The 20342-nt window shown below is 32.5% G+C and overlaps 1 protein-coding gene and 1 long non-coding RNA gene across 2 annotated transcripts in view; one reads left to right on the forward strand and one right to left on the reverse strand.

Annotated features, from left to right (window-relative positions):
- Positions 1-5256: 5256 nt before the first annotated feature.
- LOC111088047 overlaps positions 5257-20342 on the reverse strand; it is a 24509-nt gene continuing 9423 nt past the window's right edge. The window contains exon 4 of the long non-coding RNA XR_002612668.1: positions 5257-5354. This is a non-coding gene — a long non-coding RNA (uncharacterized LOC111088047). The remainder of the gene's footprint in view (positions 5355-20342) is intronic.
- On the forward strand, positions 5641-8473 carry LOC106468524 (wolframin-like). The gene has a single exon (XM_013928956.2). The coding sequence runs from the start codon at positions 6010-6012 to the stop codon at positions 8440-8442; it is 2433 nt and encodes an 810-aa protein (XP_013784410.1). The 5' UTR covers positions 5641-6009; the 3' UTR covers positions 8443-8473.

A 20342-nucleotide genomic window follows, 5' to 3' on the forward strand; every position in this document is an offset into this window, starting at 1 on the left:
CCTCTTTCCGGCCTCTTGTCTCCCCCCTTTCCCGGGTTTTGGGAAGAAAAAACCCCCAATTTTTTTTTCCCGAAAAAAAAAAAAAGAGAAAGAATTGAATCTGACGAAGTGGCAGAACATTATGGAGAATCTAGCCGAAATAAATATTCTCAAATCTTCTAGACAATACTAGTAATTAGGAATATATGAAACTTTGTGTGGAGTCTACTTCAAAACAAATTCATACACGTACTCTGTAAGTTTATCGTGAATTGTTTTCTACCCATTAAACTCAGTAATGCTTTTGGAAGACTCAAATCACATTCTTGTTCGTTGCGATGATCAAGTACTAATATTGTATTAACTCTCCAATAGTTGCAACATTCGAAAATATTGGCGCCATTTATCAAGTTCTGAGCGAAACCATAAAAGACGAGTTGAAATTGTACTTTCAGAACTATTTATTATATCCCTTCACATCCTACAAGAGTCAGGGTGGAGTACAGCAATCATAAAATGGTAAAAACTCTTGATAAACACTAGACATTGAAACAAGCAAAAGAATGGTTAAGTCGACAGTCCGTACAGTAAAAGTTTAAGCAAACGGTATAATTGCGAAAGGAAAATACGAACAGTAGCGATCCGATTTCAAGGATTCAAGTCTAAACGAAAATAATAACCATATTCATATGTAGCGATATCTTGTGCAAATATATCTAAATCACTCCGCTCAAAAGAAAAAAGTTTAACTCTTGTATCTGCTCTTGAAAGTATTTTGAAATAAGGTGCACATTTGTATAGGCTTTAGACAGATTCGAGAACAAAATTTATCGATAGGTCCAAAAACTTGTGAAAAAAAAGGACATTTACGTTTTCACTCTACAAAATGAAACTAAAACTGTTATGGGATGATTTAACTTTGCGTATTGTTATCTAACCAAACTTGTTCAGGCTTATATTGTGGGATTCTCTCTGCACATGTGATACATAGCGTCATTCAATTATTCAATACCGCCACCTATAGATTTATAGTTGGAGGAATATAGAAAGTTACTCCGAAGAGAAGCATTTATACAAAACAAATCTGGTTAAACGTTGTGGAACTTAAAAATAAAACTTGTGGGATGTGCAGGATTATAAAAACTAGTTTCGAAGGCTCGATCTTCGATTATTTTCTGTAGTTTTACTCAGATTTCAACAGATGGCAGCACTTTCTTAAAGTCTTACAACTATTGGACATTCGGATACAATATTTGTTACTCGAACCGCAACGTAACAGGAAAGGAGTAGTTGGATTTTGAACGAGACTAGTTTCGTATAGAAGTTAAAACTTTTAAGCCTAACAGAACAAAAAAGGGAGAGTACTTCAGCTACTATCGACGTTTTTTAAAAGTATTTTATATCTCGAATTAGACATTCATATATATATATTCGATGACGAGGAACCCATTTTGAGACTAGTAATGTATCAGTACCTGATGATGACAAAACCTTATCGAAACGTTGTACATTTGCTGTTATGTTAAACTTATATGAACGTTTTTCTTCATTACCCATTCAAGCCGTCTCCAACCATTATTCGCCCCCCCAGTGGCACAGCGGAATGTCTGCGGACTTACAACGCTAGAAACCGGGTTTCGATACCCGTGGTGGGCAGAGCACAGATAGCCCTTGTGTAGCTTTGTGCATAATTAAAAACAAAACCAACCATTATACATATATATATATCTATGTGTGTGTGTGTATATACGACAGCCAAATGTCTGTTTGTCACGCTCTGTATTTCCCAAACGGATAATCGTACAAGAACATTTATATATCAAAATGCTTCTTTTCAAAAGTGTGTTAGAGGAAAGTTATTAATTTTTTGCAATTCCTAAAATTTCTCATCGATCTAAGAATTTACGAACAAAAATAATTCTTTTAATGAAGGAATTCTGCAGAAAATGAAACTTCCTCTGTCGTCTTATTGAACGGAAAAACGTATATTTACCGTTGAATTGTTTCAACGGCTCCTGTTAATTCACTATAAATGAAAAACAGATCACATCGATTCACCATCCGTATGTTTATAAAGCTTATATAGCAGCAATACTGATGTATAATTGTAAAGTGACCTGATATCTGCCCGAAGGAAACAGCCTGAAGTTTCGGCAATATAATTGTAAAAGACAGTGAAAACGAAGGGATCGTATATCAACTCACAGAGAATAAAGTTATCCAGACTGTCTGATAGGTATACATACAGATATTATTTAGCCGCGGCATAGCGGTTCATAGAATGGCTCTGAGTTTTTCAAGTAGAAACTTTTAGCTCATAACTCCATCTCTTGACCGATTCGAAACTAATTACAGCCGCAGCTATTGAAGATTTTTTTTCTTGCAAAACGTAGTTTTACCCATTGAAGTTATTTTGATTTTTTTCTTCGTAAGTTTGTTTTTGAATTTCGCATAAAGCTACACGAGGGCTGTCTGCGCTAGCCGCCCCTAATTTAGCAGTGAATGACTATGACCCGAGCGCTTTCGAAAGGTGGACCTTCTTCTTCAGGGGCAAACACCTTTCGAAAGTACTCGAGTTATAGGGTTTTTATCATTTTATATTCCTTATAATTGTGCAAGCCAAAATTGGCCCACATCAGTCGTCTACTTGTGTTGTGGAAAATGTTATACTTTGTTCAGATGTCTCGGTAACTTGCCTTTGGTTTAGAGATAGTTCTATGTTCTACTACTGGCTGTTTGAAACACTTGTAGCTAATCTGCAAACGTCTGCTGTGATTCGACGACTCTCCAGGTGAATAAAATATTCTAGCCAAGGTTAACATATAATTGGGAGTACTTCAAACTCTGTGATTCACTCTGATGCAACAAATGAGACATGATTATAAGATCATTATATATAGCATAGGCTGATTAACAAAGAATTTGTGTTTCAGATAACACAACTGTTCATCAGATGCTTGACTATGATCAGAATGAGCTGAGAGTGACGATTAACATTATTTTATAACAGTGGTTTTGCCTTATTATAACTATAATACTAAAAATTCCAATTTTCTTTTAATTGTTTTATGGAGTGTACTAATCTAAAGAATCTTCTTAACTTACTTCCTTTTTCGTGAAATACAATACGAATGGTGGCTTTAATTAACTTGTTGAGACAGTGTAGTCGTAAAACCAAACATCTGGTGCAGTATAACACATGATTGATAAACCTAGCTAGGATTTCATCTAGTTTTGTGTGATGGGATAAACACATAAAAAACAGTTTTAAATTGTTTAGTTTACTTAATATGTGAAATCACATTAAAACAGCCTTGGACGAAACTGTTTCAATAGGCATCCATCTACTTAATAGGGTACATACCGACATATAATTTGAGTCAAAGTAGTATATTGTTTGTTTATATAAATTTTTAATAATTTAATATTTTTTATATATTTTTTATTCATCATTACTAAACAATGGTATATTCAATAATGCTCAATCTTCTAGCTTCTGTTATCACCATGCGCTATTCTTTCATCGTAAATTCCATTTAGATACCTAACTTATACTTTATCAGTTCATTTGTAGCTTGTGCAGAGCTAATACCTGAATAATGTTCATGGCTAAGAAATATGTACGTTGTTATTAAAAAATTTAATAAATGGAAAATGTTTTATACTTTGAGAGTGTAGATCATAAATACTTTATTACATGGCAAATTGTACTCCCAGAACTTCGGTGAATTGAACCCCAGATTCCAGCGTTGTAACTCTGGAAACTTATTGCCCTCCCATACAAGGCCTTTCAGTAAAACACTTCTTTCACAATTCACCCCCAGTGACTCAGCACTAAGTCCGAAGGCTTATAACACTGAAACTGTGGTGGACCATAGCCCATTGTGTAGCTTTGTGCTTAATACAAACCCAAATGTTCACAATTCTTGATCTTGTTGACATAACTTTAATACAGCTATTGACAAATTCAATGATTTAATTTCCTTATGTCGTATTACGAAACTGGGAAAAAGATGACAAAATTACTTGTTTGGAAAGACAATACTTGTTTTTTTAGTACAAAGCCATACTTGCGATTATCCACACTCTGTCAACCGCGAGGAAGCAAACCCTGGATTTTTAGCATTGTAAGCCGTTAAACTTACCCCCTAATCCATTGAGAGATCAGACAAATAACAGTTTCTGAAAACTCATCTTGACGCATCATAGTGAAAAACGAGTCTACTTATCCCCAAAGTCTAATTCGTTCTTTGTTGTTGTTATTTTTGGCGAACAAAAATCATAGATTAAAATTCAATCTATAGCATGAATCCTAATGAAAAATAATAAGTATCTCTGTTTTATTTTATAGAAAACAGATTATAATACTTTTTTTTATAATTATGTCAAGACACGGCGGTATTAGGCAGAGAGGTCGTTATGTATTTAAAAGATTCAGGGCTTGGGCCATAAGCGCTGAAATGTTTGGAGTTTTAGTATGGTATTTATCATGGTTTATTTCTGATTTTTCAAGACATCAACTGAGGTTCGAACCACTGTCAAATAGAATCGGGGTACGGGTCCCGTGTGTCAATGCTTGGACGCCTCTGGCACCAGGGGTTTGGTACTAACGTCTCAAAAGCACAGGAATAAGTTAGATAAAGACTAGAACAACAAATAGAGTTATATTTTGAACACTAGAACGTGCACTCTTGTCTCAGCGAAAAAAAAAAAAAAGATAGAGGCTGTGCTAACCTGAGGAATCCAAGATGGCGTCCAAAACGAAACGTGAAGCGTAAACAAATACACGTAAAGCAACAGCATGGTAAATCTGCCATAAGCCTCTCCGTAAATTTTATGGTATACCTGTAGTGCGTTATTATTTCATTCAAAAGTCGACTAAAATTGAATATATCAACAATGTAGAAAAATAGTATCAATCTTACATTTATAGGTTACTTGAATTGTCGGATAATTAGCAAAACATTACTCATTTTTCAAGGATTGTTTGCTTAATACTAAATTTACATGAGTATAGTTTACTAAAGTGTTCAGGATACGCAATTGACAACATTTTGTTGATGCAATTCGGTAAATTATATACACCTATTTAAGATGTATACGCAATGCACACATCTAAATCAAATGCAAGCACCAGCTAAGAAAACAAGTCCCCTTTCCTATTAATACAGTTATAAACGTCTTCACAATTGAATTATTCGATTAAAAACAATGTTTTAAAAACTCCAGATGATTGCTGCACGCGTTTACACGACGTTCAAACCTGATGATGACAAAACCTTGTCGAAACATTGTACATTTGCTGTTATGTTAAACTTATATTAAAGTTTTTCTTCATTACCCATTCAAGCCGGCTCCAGCCATTATATCGGTAACTGTTAAGATATTAGCCACTTAAACTTATTTTATTGAGTGATCTAAGAAAACAGCTTCTTCGTTGTTAGTAAATTCAGTTCTTCTTTAAAAGTAACAGTAACATCTCCACGTATCTTAGGCCTATGGGAAAGGCCTATATCAGTTGATATCCTACCTCTAGTAAATATGATTTACAAAATATGAAATGACACTTGCTCATTTTGGTAATATTATTGGATTCCCCCTGTCTTCATATGGTCACGTGATAATTGCGCGCTCTAGTGTTAAAGATACGAATTTGTGGAACAACATGTTTGATAACCGGTGCTACTTAATGACTAATAGGAACAATTTTTACGTAGGTGTTTTAAACCATTATGATGACAGTCTGTAAACGTGCATGCAGTATGTAAGTCCAAATTTCAACAACTTAGTGTTTTAGAAATTTCAAAGATAGGTCTGAAGCACAATCTATAAGTATAAGTTGCATTCACGAACCACCTGCAACAGTGCAACTTTAAATTTAATATAGGACGTTAGGTAAGCCTAACTTACTTTACGTCAAATGCATCTGTTGAGAACTGAAAGGGAAAGAGAAACGAAGTTATTAACTAGTAAACTACATTCGTTTAAGCTTAAAGAACTATAGAAATTTAAAAACGCTTAGGATAGCCAATGGAGATAAAAAATGGTTCAGCATTAAAGAAAACAGCAAGGAAGACATGGCAAGTACATGCACCACAGAATGTAAATTGGAATTCTGTCCATCTCTTACGTTACCATCTTGCAGAAGAAGGCTGTAAAGAAAGTCAAGTATCTGTAGCAAAGAACTTATTAAGTGACTCTGCCAGAGGAAACGATTGTGAAAGTGCTGAGATTGCTGTCTATTGGCTTCTTCGGGCAGCAGTTGAAGAGCATGAAGAGGCACGAGAGTTATTGGATGAATGTTATAAAAGTGGGATAGGAATTACAGAGAAAAATCGAGAAAAAGTAGAGAATTGTTTAGGAAGGTCACAAAATGAAAAAGCAGCAAATAAAATTGGTAGCAAACTGTTCAGCTCAGTGGCAGGATACTTGTGTTCAGAAGCCATCTCCTTAAGATACTTCAAAATGAGAGTGGATAGGTTGAAAATTGAAGGATGTTGTGATGTTCAAGAGCATTTGAATGAACAGTTCCCAGAGGAATTTCCCGAATTTGCTAAAGGAACGAATGCCATTGACGAGGCAAAATATGTTACTAAAAAGAATGTGATTGAGTGTACTCTGAAATGCTTGCGATCAGAAAATCCAACTATAGATCTTCACAATGCAATGGATTCTTTAGCACCATCTCATTTTATATTCAAAGTAATAAATGTACTGAAGAACATATTGAAAATTGCTTTTGAAAATATCAAGAAAGAAACTAAGACCTACTTATTTCCTGCCACATTTTTACTCTCCCTCAGCTTCCTCTTTATTTTAAATGAACTTGTTGGAGTATATCATATCAACTCAACAAAACAAGTTGGGGATGTATTCTTTGCATTAGGTGTCTTGGCTTGTTTAGGAATGATTTCAGCAACTTCTATCATTTTAAAGTTAAACAGTGGCTTTTATAATTTAAATGAATGGCTTCAAACACTGTTGATAATAGAACCACAGTTGCCAGCAAATGATATTGTAACTAAGTATGAACGAAAGAAAATTTTGCCATTTGTATGTTTTGTGTTTTGCCTTATGGTATTCATTACTTTAATTCCTTACAGCATGAATGTATTTGTTACCACAAATGTACTGTTTTTGTGTGCTGGAGTTCTCTGCACTACTATGGTGATGTGTAATGAGCAATCAGAACTTGGGTATACTTCGTCATCTTATATCAAGATATCATATGTAATTCATGCCATTTTTTCTCTCTGTAATTTAGGCTATTGGAAAAGATTAACTATGGGTTGGTGTGATTATTTTGAACTTGTGCCATATATGGAACTGGGTTTACATTTAAAAATTTATTTGAACTTTTTCAGACTTTTAAGTGGTATTTTTCTGATAATTTTGTATATTTCCTTGGGAAAAAGTAGAAATTGTAAGGGTTTTTTACAGATATTGGTACCGCATTTAATTACAGTTGCATGGTTTTCTGTCACAAAACTTGTTATACTTGAGAATGAGTTAGAGCTTCATCATGGTACATTAGGGTTCCTGTCTTGCTTTGTTATTTTAATGCTTACCACAATAACTGGAATTTTTTGGAAATTAATAACAGCTGGTATTGTCATTTGTGCTCTTTTTATGACCAGTTTTTCATTTTATACTAGTACTTTCCTTATTCTAGCTGCCTTGTACAAACCAAGTAAATTTGTTTTCATGGTTTTGAATAAGAGTTCTAAGTACAGAGAGAAGTATGGCTTCTTAATTTTTTTTATTCTTACAGCAGTTAGTACCTTGATAACACACAATCACATTTTACCAACTTCGGGTGTGGTACTCCCCTGGGATGACTATATTCATGTTTGTCACCAGCCAGCATGGGATATCACAAATATGGCAGAGGTTGAAATAGGTTGTAGCCAGTTTGAAGGAGTTGGAATAACTGGAGAAGGAATTGTTAATTTTGTTAATGTAGCAAGGAAAGTAAACAGAGTGAAAACTTTAGTGTCTTTGCTTCCCAGATGTGTTGCTAATTATATAGAATGTTTCATTGGAAACCATTTTGTATGTGATGAAGCAACATTTGCACCAATGGAATTTGAAAGGTGCCATTTATTTGCTTCACATAATATTTCTTGGTGTGACTTGGAAAATTGGACTAGTTACCAGTTTCAAGTAACTCTGAAAATGAGCTCTGTAAAGATGTTTACAGAGCTGATCCTGGAAGTGGATAATCATTGCAAAGACTTTATAGTTAACTTAAGAAGAGGACATGTTTTAAGCATCAGTGGAATATTGCATACAAATGTTGGAAAACGAAAGCCACATCTTTGGCTGTACTCAGCCAATTGTACTAATTGTCAAAAAGAATTGTCATGTAGCAAAATTACAAATGGGATATATGCACAATGGAACAAGTCTTTTGAGTTGTTAATGGCTTTTTTTACATTTCCCATAGTTTCTTATGTTAAGTAATTTCTCTAGATGTAGTTTTGTGAAATACAGAAAATATTTAGGTGTAAATTGTATACTAATTGTTTATAATGTATTTTGTTCCTACATAATACATTACTGTGAAAAAAAAAAGCTTTTTTTTAAGAAAATGTGTTTACATTTTTGCAGTTGCTATGTGTATTACTTACTAACTGTCAATATTGTATGTTATTGTAACAAATTTTGCAGTTTGTATTTGTTTAGTTTAGAAAGTAGTTTTAAATTTAATATTTGGAGTGCAAATTGGATACAAGTTTGGTTTATAAGTTTATAAATTTGAGTTGTCATCTTCACTAATATTTAGTGATTTATTAACTGATAGTATTATGGTTGTTTCCATCATTCTTGGTACTATTGTTTTTTAAATTAGTTTTCATTAAATATTTAATTTTATGAAACTTATTTAAGTCTTTATTGAGTTGTTATTTGACTATAATGTTTATTTTTATTGATTGGGTTTATATTTACCTCAATGAAACTATCAACCTATATATGGGAATTTATCTAATATCAGGAACCCATTAAATGATTAAAAGCCATTGCATAACTTGTGTATTTGTTAAAAAAGTGGAAAATCAAAAATATTTTAAAATAAGGCCATTTTTTAGAGATCATCAAGAAATCTATTCTAATAGTAATTATTGTCATTGAGTTGTTATTTAAAAAATATAATACAGAAATTTCAGATTTAATTAAAAAATTTTTAGGTTTTGCACAGGTGAAGTTTTAACTGTTGAGAAGGCCTGGACCAAAAGTTTTCTTTTCCGATAGTGAGATATTTGAAATAAATTGTATATGTATATACTAGTGAAAAAAATCATAATTTTCTATTAGTGTGGTAGAACCTAACAAGTGTATTAATAGTCTAAAATTTTGTAAGAGAAATTAAAAAAATATTCTTTTTATATGTATGTAACAAAAGATCAAAGTCAAAGTTAAGAATATTTTAACAGTGGACTTCTTTGAATGCTTTTATGACTTGTTAAAAGAGCTTGTACTTTTGTGGTTAATTTCTTCCTGTTATTTGGATTTTACTTATGGCCTACAAAAAGGCACTTTTACAGGCATTAAAATTGGGTATATATTTACTTAATAATATTCTAAAAAGGGGAAATTATTTTTCTTAAAATGTGTAATGTTCTTAATGGATGCTTAGTACGAATATCTTCATATCTTCAATTAGCTTTTGTAAGTTGAAGCTTTAGTCACAATTTTAGGTATTATTTTCCAAATGGTTAACAATGAAGCTTAATATGCTTAAAGCTTTTTATTTTTGTGAGTTCAATTGTATTACAAATACAAAAAAGTAAAATTTCCTAATTTCAGATGATTTACATATGAAAAAAAGTGATAGTTTCAAACTTATATTTTAACATTGAGGAATAAATTTTTCAAATGAAATATTCTTTTAAACATTGTGTAGGCCTAATGTTTTTTAGCTCTCATAATGAGTATTTTCTATTTGATGAGACTGTTTAAGTATTTGGAAATTTTAAATTTCATTGGTGTGTGTCTCGTTTTTAATAGTTTTGGACACATTCAATTTTAATTGAAGTGTTTTCTTCATTGAAGTAAGATTTTAAGCCCTATAATCTAAATAAGTAAATATATAATGATAATATCCCAAGTCTTTCTGGGCCTTATTATTTTGTTAAAAATTGTAAATTTATCTAATATGGCTTCATAAGAACTAATAAGTTAATTCAGAATGAAGTGCAATATTTCTGGAGCATTTTTTATTGAAAAATGTGGAACATATTAACCTATGTAGTTTCTTAATAGTATTTTACATGCACATTAAAACCTTCTGAGTATGTTTAAATGTTGAGATCTACACTAAGATCTACAAATAAGATGTGAAAGGATAAATTAAGGATACAGTTGTTGAATCCATTGAAAAAAGTGAATGATTGTGAATTTTAGACATGGTTATAAAATTTTTAGTGAGCAAACCACTTTAGATTTTAACATTATCTTGTGAAAGTTAAGTGTATCTTTTTTTTTCTTCAGCTACATTTACATACAATTTATACACATATGTATTAAAAACTTATTTATAGCAGTTACAGTTCTATGATAATGTAAGAAATGAACAGCCTGCAAATTATTGTGTACATGCCTTAAACTTCTATTACGTTACAATTCCTAGCATATTGCTGTGTTGTTGAGTGTACAGACTGTAACAGCTTTTACGTACAGATTTAAAATTTGTTTTAAAGTCCACTTAAGCCTTTTAAGATGATACGGTTAAGTTTCTATTTCAAGAGTGAGAATTATAATTCGTCTTCAGACAATGATAGCCCAATTTTTTTATTATTGAATTAACAGATTTCATTCATTAGTTGTTGGCAGACTCAATCTGTATACATCTATATATAAATATATCTAATAATAATATGTAGGATGTGTTTAATTTCTGCAAAAGTTTACATATCTTCTGAAGACATGTTGTACATTATTTTATTTTTAATACTGAAAACTAAAACAAGTACTATATAAAAAAGGAAGTTTGATACGAAAAAAAAACAAACATTATAAGATTTCATCATCATTAGGTGTGTTTCAACAATTCCAGTGCTAACTTCAGGATTCTAAAGTTGAGAAGGCAAAGGGGTGGTAGATAGAAAGGGGTTTTTTTTTGTTTTTAAAAGATAAGTGAAAGGAAATCCATGGCAGATAAATAAAGAAGCTCTGAGAAAGAATGGTTATTGTTGCTGTAGAATGTTTTAATTAATATTACAAACCAACATGTCTGTTTAACAAGGTTCTTTATGGGTTTGGCACATATTTTTTCACTGAGGTATCACACTGACCTTGTAAGTTAATTAATTTAATTATCATGATAAACTTGAAATCAGTGAACATTTGAAAATTTAAATATAACTCTATGGAATAGCTTATACAAGCAAAGCTAGGAAAATGCATTAATATGTTATAAAACAGTTCCATGTAATATTATAGGTATCTATTTCAGTAGTTGTCATGGCTCATAGTTCCAGTTTTCTTGCTGGATTTGTGTGTTCATGCTTCAACCTGATGAGTAACTTTAGGATTTTCTTAATTCTTACCATGATTGATTGTAAAGACAACAGATTTAATCAGAGATTGGATATTGTTTTGTTGGTGGGTTTTCCTTGGGTTGTTGAATGAGCTGTTGATTTTCTTTCTTTTGGTGCTCACTGCATTTCATATTTGTTGATAATTTCCTTATATCATGCATTATATACTTAATTTGGTGCTTTTGAATGTGGTTGTTTATTTTTTATATATTTTCTTTAACCCTATTTCTTTCAAGATGGAGATATTTTTTCTTCCACTTGTAAGCAAACATAAAATTCCTGTGTTAGTTTATATTGTGATTTATCAAATTAACTTTTTGTGATAGGTTTTTATTTTGTGTATATTGTGGGTAATGACTTCTTACTTTTTTTTTCTTGTGTACATGCATGTATGTATAGGTGGCTTATTAAATTGTGGTGTGAGTTGTTTAGTGTGTTTTGCATTCTAAGAATAAGTATAAAAAAATTGTTAAGTTCAATTACATTGTTTTAACAGTTCTCTAAAAACAACAAAAAAACAATCAATGAAACATCACTTAAAAAAACAAAAGTACTAAGTCTTTTGTTGGGCTAAATATAATCATAAACAAGCTCAAGTAAAACATAAAATTAGTCCTAAAATAAATTTGTCAAGTAACACAGAAAAAAGAAAATTCTCTTACACATCTCAGAAAAAGAGAATTCATGTGTCATTGACCATATGTGCCGGTTTAGCTGTAGCCTCACACAGATTTTAGTCTAAATGAGGCGCATGCTCAAGTTTAAATATTTCCAATTGTATATCTTTTTGTTCTGTGAGTTGTTATTTTTTTATCATTATCAGTATTTGTATTCTTAATGCTTTGTACTTTTTAAGAAATTCTAATGTGTTATGAAACAGTTGATTGCATGCTTTGTGTTTATTTCTTAAAATTTGGAGTATTGGTTTCTTTGAAATGTGTGTGAAATGTTTTCTTTTGTTTGTGCCTGTGCTCCAGTCTTATAATTCATAAAGTTTATCAGGTAACTGACTGTTGTAGTTTCCCAAGCACACCTGGCTGACATTATTTATGACAGAAATAATATGATTTAAACAAATATATTTGTAATGTGTAAAAAGGTCAAATGTTACCAAAAGAAATGAAAAGTAAACACATTTTTGTTTTACGTTGAAAAAGAAACAACACTTTATTTCAGCTAAAATAACAAAGGTGGGAAAGTGATATATTGTCTGTATCAGCTCTTCCTCTAGTCAGTATTTACAATGTAGAATTAATTTTAGACTAAAATTTCTTGATATTTTGCACCTCAAGGCCCACATATGCAGCTGATGACATATTAATGTAGAGCAGTCAAATTGTCCCTGCTCAAGGAAGTTCATAACCAGTGGTTAAACTTGGAACTCCCACTTTGACATTCCATTCATAAGACTAGGAACTCAAATTTAACTCCTGATCATACTTGTACATCTCATGGTGCACCAGTTGATAATCAATGTTCTAAGCTATCACAAAGGCTATTCTGAGCAACAACACTATGAGGGAAGACATTCATGTTCCTATAACTGATCTGCTGAGTGTAACATGCTTAATATGATTAGCACAAGTGAATGCTTATAGTATATTAGATTATTTTATGATGTGTAAATATAGCTATATACTCGGGAATTTTGTAATGAATCTGATTAAAGATATTTTCCAAGTTAGAGATATAGCCATAACATTGTATAATTGTATGTTTTTAACACTTGCCTAAGCTTTAGTAGCATACTGTGATGATTAGTGTATGTGATCCCTTTGGTAACAGTTTAAATTAAAATGTGTTTTATATAATACTTTCTGTGTATCTGGCATCTTTGGTATAACTTGGTGAAATTGTTTTTCAGCTATTTTCTCTTGCACTTTTACTTTTCTATCTGAATTTATCACAAAATATGATGTTTATTTTTAACTTCAAGACGTATGAAATACAGCTGCAAGCCAAACGTTTGTTATAAAATGCTTTAGATTTTTTCAGACGTGTGACATTGATATGGATTTCATAATTATTGAAAATCTGTGTGTAAGTAACATGTGTAATGTTTTGGAACAGTTTTATTAACTTTACATCTTGTATTAAGTAATGTATTATGAAATATGTATAGAATTACCTAACTGAAAATTAATATTAAAAATCCCCAAAATAACTGCACTAGCAGATGATAAACCAAAAGTTATTAGTGAAATATGTTAATTTTCAACTAGAGGCTTTTCATTCTTGATATGAAGTTATCTGTAATTTCTTGCTGTTGAGTACTGCTTAAATCTTCATTATGTTAATATATATATAGAGAGAGAAAAAGAGAGATAATTTAGTGTTATATAAATGCATTACAATATGTTTTCTATTTTTATTTAAAAGTATTGATATGGAACACCTTCTCACCCTTGATGTACATCCTTGTTATTCTTAGTAAGTCAAACGCTTATAATGGAAATGTCTCCACAGATGTTTACAGAACACATCACTGCAGCTGTCACTTACATTTTATAAATCAAAAGTGTCAGTTAAACACGTGGACAAGTTCAACAACAACAGGTGTCTTACATGTTAATTTTTCTTTCTAAGAATAAATCATTCAGAAGCCTTGACTCATTCCATGAAGAGATTTATAAACATAAGGATGGGTGACATGTAGTTATGTACAGTAGAGATAAAAAAAACAGTAGAGATTTTTAAACATAAGGATGGGTGACATGTAGTTATGTACAGTAGAGATAAAAAAAACAGTAGAGATTTTTAAACATAAGGATGGGTGACATGTAGTTATGTACAGTAGAGATAAAAAAAACAGTAGAGATTTTTAAACATAAGGATGGGTGACATGTAGTTATGTACAGTAGAGATAAAAAAAACAGTAATTTACTTATAAAAGAAAAACACTATTCACTGCAGTTATCATATTTTTAAAATTACAATGTAAAAACATACTACTACAGACATTCTAAACTATTTCACTACAGTTATTACAAGGCAAACATTTTTTAATTACACTAATAACATTCTAAACACTATTCAATTACAGTTATTATAAGGCAAACATTTTTTAATTACACTGTAATAACATTCTAAACACTATTCAATTACAGTTATTATAAGGCAAACATGTTTTAATTACATTGTAAAATCATACTACTATAACACATTTTTTGTTGCCCTTACTCCAAACTTCATTTTTGTGGTAAGAATATAAAAAAATCCAATTTAACCATAAACCGATCTTTAAAACCTTTGAAAGTACAGCCGCTTTTAATAAAGTATCCACAAATTCCTCAAAGAAAGGAAGAACTAATTAGTTTTATAATTTTCATGGGTAAATATTTCATTCAAGTTATAGCCAGATGTCAGATGAATATTTCTTTTGAACATCTATGTCAAATTTTATTCAATCACTAGCGAAAGCCCGGCCCGGCATGGCCAGGTGGTTAGGGCGCTCGACTCGCAATCTGAGGGTCGCGGGTTCGAATACCCGTCACACCAAACATGCTCGCCCTTTCAGCCGTGGGGGCGATATAATGTGACAGTCAATCCCACTATTCGTTGGTAAAAGAATAGCCCAAGGATTGTCGGTGGGTGGTGATGACTAGCTGCCTTCCTTCTAGTCTTACACTGCTAAATTCGGGACGGCTAGCGCAGATAGCCCTCGTGCAGCTTCGCGCGAAATTTAAAACAAATACTAGTGAAAGTACCCAGCTTTGCTCGGTTATTAGTTTGGTTTATTTTAGATGACTATGTCAGTGTGTGTATTCTGAACACATTTAAGCATAAAAGTTTAACTTATATACTTTTGTTTCTCCTTTACGGGAAGTGGCTTGTATATAAAGGTAACCTTCCCTCTGACTTGTCCTCTGATTTTAAACTTAAATAATAAAATACAAATTTTTTAATTAACGGAGCCTCTAAATTAGAAAACAACAAATATATATATATATTTCAATTCTGTAGTTTATAATTCCAGTACATAGCCTTTTAACAACAATATTAAGTTATACTTTTATTGATAAGTAACATGATATAAAAGTCATTGTTACCGAAACGCACTGGCTTTTTTATATATTAGAAGTTATACAAGGAACCAATTCTTTTCTATGTAGTTTTTCGTTAGTTAGCCTCATTAGAAAGGTACTCCATAAGTAATAATAACCAGGTTCAGACCCTCAGGGGGCACTTATTATGGGTGCAAAATTTCAGGTTTCTAGTTTCCTTCCTCTTGGAGCTATGACAGTCACATTTCTTTTCTATTTGATTTTTCGCATAAAAGGATGCGCACGTACGTAGATAAATGATAATACCCAGGTACAAACACTCGGTGTCCACTTAGTATGGGTGCAAAATTTCAGGTTTCTAGGTTCTTTCCTCTTGAAGCTATGACAGACACGCAGGTGCGTGGCTCTCTGTAATTTCTGTTGTGACGCAATTTTTGGCTTTGTAGCTTCATGTTGTCCAAGCGTATAATATGGTGGTAACGCACGTTGAAGAAGATTTGAACTAGAAGCCTCTCTATATCAAAGTAGTGGTTGTCTATTCCAACTGATGTTGCGCGGGCATGTTCGTCAATTCCATATATAACAAAATTCTTCTTTTCACGACATTTTGACATATATGGTAAGAATGCTTGTGAAATCAAAATATACTGTTTCAATTGGGCTGGTTTGTTATGTTTAACATCAGAGGTATAAGGAAGAGAAGTTCAAGTCGTAGACTCATAGGTCCAAGAAAAAAAAGACTCGTATATATACTTTGAAAATACATTTAAGTAGTTAAAGGCATAACACTGTGTTCCATTCGTTCTTTCGGGTCGTGATTTAGACGGATGACTGTTACTCTCAGATATTTTACATTGTCTGCCGGTTCGAACTTCAACACATAACAATGGCGGCAGCATGCGCACATGCCTCTCATCGATAAAGAGTAGTGATTGATCAATCTAGTGTTATTTACATTTATGAATAAAAATATATAGAGCTGTTATAAAATCTGCAGCTGAAATTAAGGTCTAGTATCTTCAAACATTTCCCTGTCTAATATCAAATCTATGCAAGAAAATTGATATATAAAAATGTATAAAAGAAATGTATTGTTACGTCTCCGTTCGTTAGTTAATTTTCCGTAAATTCGTTCCGACGAAACTTTAGCGACACAAGTCCTTTCTTAAATAAAACTGGTTTATTCTTTCCGAATACAACTTTACGATACACTTAATTTCAACAGTCGCGCTATAGCAAACGCTATAATTCTCAACGAACGTCTCACGTGCTCGACTTCAACAATACTCAGTTCAATTACACACACTCTGACTGCAGTTCAATTACTCATTGGTTCCGTCACGATGTGACTGTCTTATATATACAAGACTAACACATCTCTAGTAAATGCTAGAGCATTCACGAAGGAACAGGATATTTCTAGAATGAGGTGGCGTGATACTAGTCACGTGACCTCGCTGACGCAACAGTATGTTTTGCGATGAATGCTCTGATAAAGGGATGCTTGTAAACGAACCATCCACTAGATGGATTAACATTAGTGAAGCACTGAAAAGGCATACTGAAACACAGTACCCCTGTAATGGCATGCAAAATACAAAGATGTTTTCTAGGTTAGTAGAAAATCCGAGTGAGGCACTTTCATGCATATTTGATAAAGAGACCCAGAAAAACATCTCAGAAAATATAGAAATTATCAAGTGTGTAAGCAAAGCAGTTTCATTTTGTGATTGACAGTGGATTGGCCTAAGAGGCAAAATTGAACACATAGATATGGTTAGTAACCATGAGAATTTTCTAGCACTCCTCAAAGCTATAGCAGAATCAAACTAACTTTTGAAGAAACGTTTAGAAGCCCCCAGAGAAAAATGCCACTTATCTTAGCCAAAAAATTCAAAATGAAGTGATTTAAATAATCGTTAAATCATTACTCAGAAGACGATTATTTAAGATATCACTAAAGGTGGGTTCTATGCTATTATGGCAGATGAGGGATGATTCATGATAAGGAGCAGATACCTCTGTGTATCATATTTGAAGAAAGTAATAAAGACATGAGGGAGAAGTTCATCGAGTTCTGTCATCTCACTAGAATGACTGGAGAATTCACTGCAGACATCATACTGATGACATTAAAGAAACTTGGGTTGTCAGAAGAAAAACTAAGGGTAGGTTATGATGGCACTGCCTTTATGTGTAGAGAGAAGTTTGAATACAAAGCTAATCAGAAATAGGGCTCCTTTAGCCAATTATATCCATTGCAGTGGCCACGGTCTAAACTTAATATATTGTATACTCATTTGAATTTATTAACGGGAAAAATATTTTAAGTAAATTGAAAGAATCTAACAGATACTTAAAGTACATTTCAAAAAGATTTATTAACATAAATCATTACTAAGAAAATACTAGAGGATGAAAGAGGAAAACCATTGTCAGGTTTACATGTGACGCGTTGGGCAGACAGGGATGAAGCCTACAGATGTTTTCTACCAAATATTGCAGCATCGTTATTACATACTGGCACAGAATTTAATTTTATTGTAACTTTCTTCTTTGTGTACCAATTGTCACATCTATATGTTGTTAGTGTGAAACTGCAAAGACGAAATATAGGTACAACTGAAGCTTATATTTTAGTAGATGGTGAAAGAAATGTGTATAGTAGAATCCACGATGACATGGACATTGTATTCAAGGGAAAATATATACATATATGCACATGCTATCCGCATGGTTGAACAGGTTGGGTCAATACCGAGAATTGCGCTAGGCAGCAGCACAGGTCTAACACAGCTACCTCCTCATTAGTTCAAGTTTAACCTGGCTATTCCATTTGTATATCATTTTCAAAATAAACTAGAAGTACAATTTTCTAATTTTTCACTTACCTGTTCAAGGCTTTTCAACTTAATGTCATCAGTTATTTGTGAGAAAGACGAATTTAAGTTAGATGAGCTCGTTCATCTGTACAGAAATGACCTCCCCTCTCCTAAAGTGATAGATCAAGATTTGTCTTGATGGAGATCTAACCATGTGCGTGCAACTAACTACTGAAATTATGTAATGAGCAACAGTATCCAAATGTCTTTACTAACTACTGAAATTATGTGATGAACAACAGTATCCAAATGTCTTTATTAACTACTGAAATTATGTAATGAACAACAGTATCCAAATGTCTTTATTAACTACTGAAATTATGTGATGAACAACAGTATCCAAATGTCTTTATTAACTACTGAAATTGTGTAATGAACAACAGTATCCAAATGTCTATATTAACTACTGAAATTATGTGATGAACAACAGTATCCAAATGTCTTTACTAACTACTGAAATTATGTGATGAACAACAGTATCCAAATGTCTTGACTAATTACTGAAATTGTGTAATGAACAACAGTATTCAAATGTCTTTATTAACTACTGAAATTATGTGATGAACAACAGTATCCAAATGTCTTTATTAACTACTGAAATTATGTGATGAACAACAGTATCCAAATGTCTTTATTAACTACTGAAATTATGTGATGAACAACAGTATCCAAATGTCTTTATTAACTACTGAAATTATGTGATGAACAACAGTATCCAAATGTATTTATCCTTCTCAAGATTGCTTGCCCATTCTCTATCACCTCTTACGAGTGCGAGAGTTGTAGTGTCTTGAATTGTTTGAGTACTTTTATGCGGGCGTTTGTGAGTAATGAGAAACTATTGTCTCTAACAGTAGTGCACGTTCATTTGGCTGAGTTTATTTACCTACCTTTCGCTCACACACTCGACCAGTCTTGACATTGCTTTATGTATAATGTTGTCATTATGTGTCATCATTCCTTAACATTAAACCCTTGCGTCGCTTGTCTTTGTACTCGTATATAAACCCTGCATGCTTATCTATAGATAACATCTGAAGAAGACAGATCAATGATCTGGTGTGAACGCCTTTTACAAGTTGGTGAAGCATGATAATAATTAACTATACTTATCATAAGAAATTATATTTATGCCTGTTATACTTTTAACACTAAATTCTAAATCTAGTCCCTTAAGAATTTTCAAGAATTATAAAAAGAGTATAATAATGGTATTTCAACCACACTATATTTCTCATATCCATTGTCGAAGACGCGTTTCACTCAAATCAGAGCTCTTCAGGCAGGCTGGGATACAACGAACTCAGTATTGGCCGGAACACTATTTATCTAAGTAATTTCTTACAACAACAGTTGTTAAGGCCATAGATTAAGAGTGTAGTGTTATGAAATATAACAGGCGTAACATAATATCTTACGACAAGTATAATTAATTATTATCATGCTTCGCCAGCTTGTAAAAGGCATTAACGCCATAATAATTGTTGTTGTAACAAATGGCTTCTATAAATAGTATTCCGACGACTACCCTGTTCGTTACACCCGCGTGCTACGTTGAAAAACACACATCACTACACACTATACAAGACCGCATTTTTAAACGCGCCGCCAAATACTACAAAAAAGCCACCCACCGAAATTCACTCACAGCCGAATTTCATATAATTGCCGCTACCCCTAAACCATATCCCCATATAACATGATACACAACACCACAAATACCTATCCCCAAATAACATGATACACAACACCACAAATACCTATCCCCAAATAACATGATACACAACACCACAAATACCTATCCCCATATAACATGATACACAACACCACAAATACCTATCCCCATATAACATGATACACAACACCACAAATACCTATCCCCAAATAACATGATACACAACACCACAAATACCTATCCCCATACAACATGATACACA

This window comes from Limulus polyphemus, unplaced genomic scaffold, assembly GCF_000517525.1.
Source record: "Limulus polyphemus unplaced genomic scaffold, Limulus_polyphemus-2.1.2 Scaffold3042, whole genome shotgun sequence".
Lineage (NCBI taxonomy): Eukaryota > Metazoa > Arthropoda > Merostomata > Xiphosura > Limulidae > Limulus > Limulus polyphemus.

Bases quoted from the DNA above. Each gene is read 5' to 3' on its own strand.
- LOC106468524 (XM_013928956.2), top strand. From the start codon at position 6,010: ATGGAGATAAAAAATGGTTCAGCATTAAAGAAAACAGCAAGGAAGACA.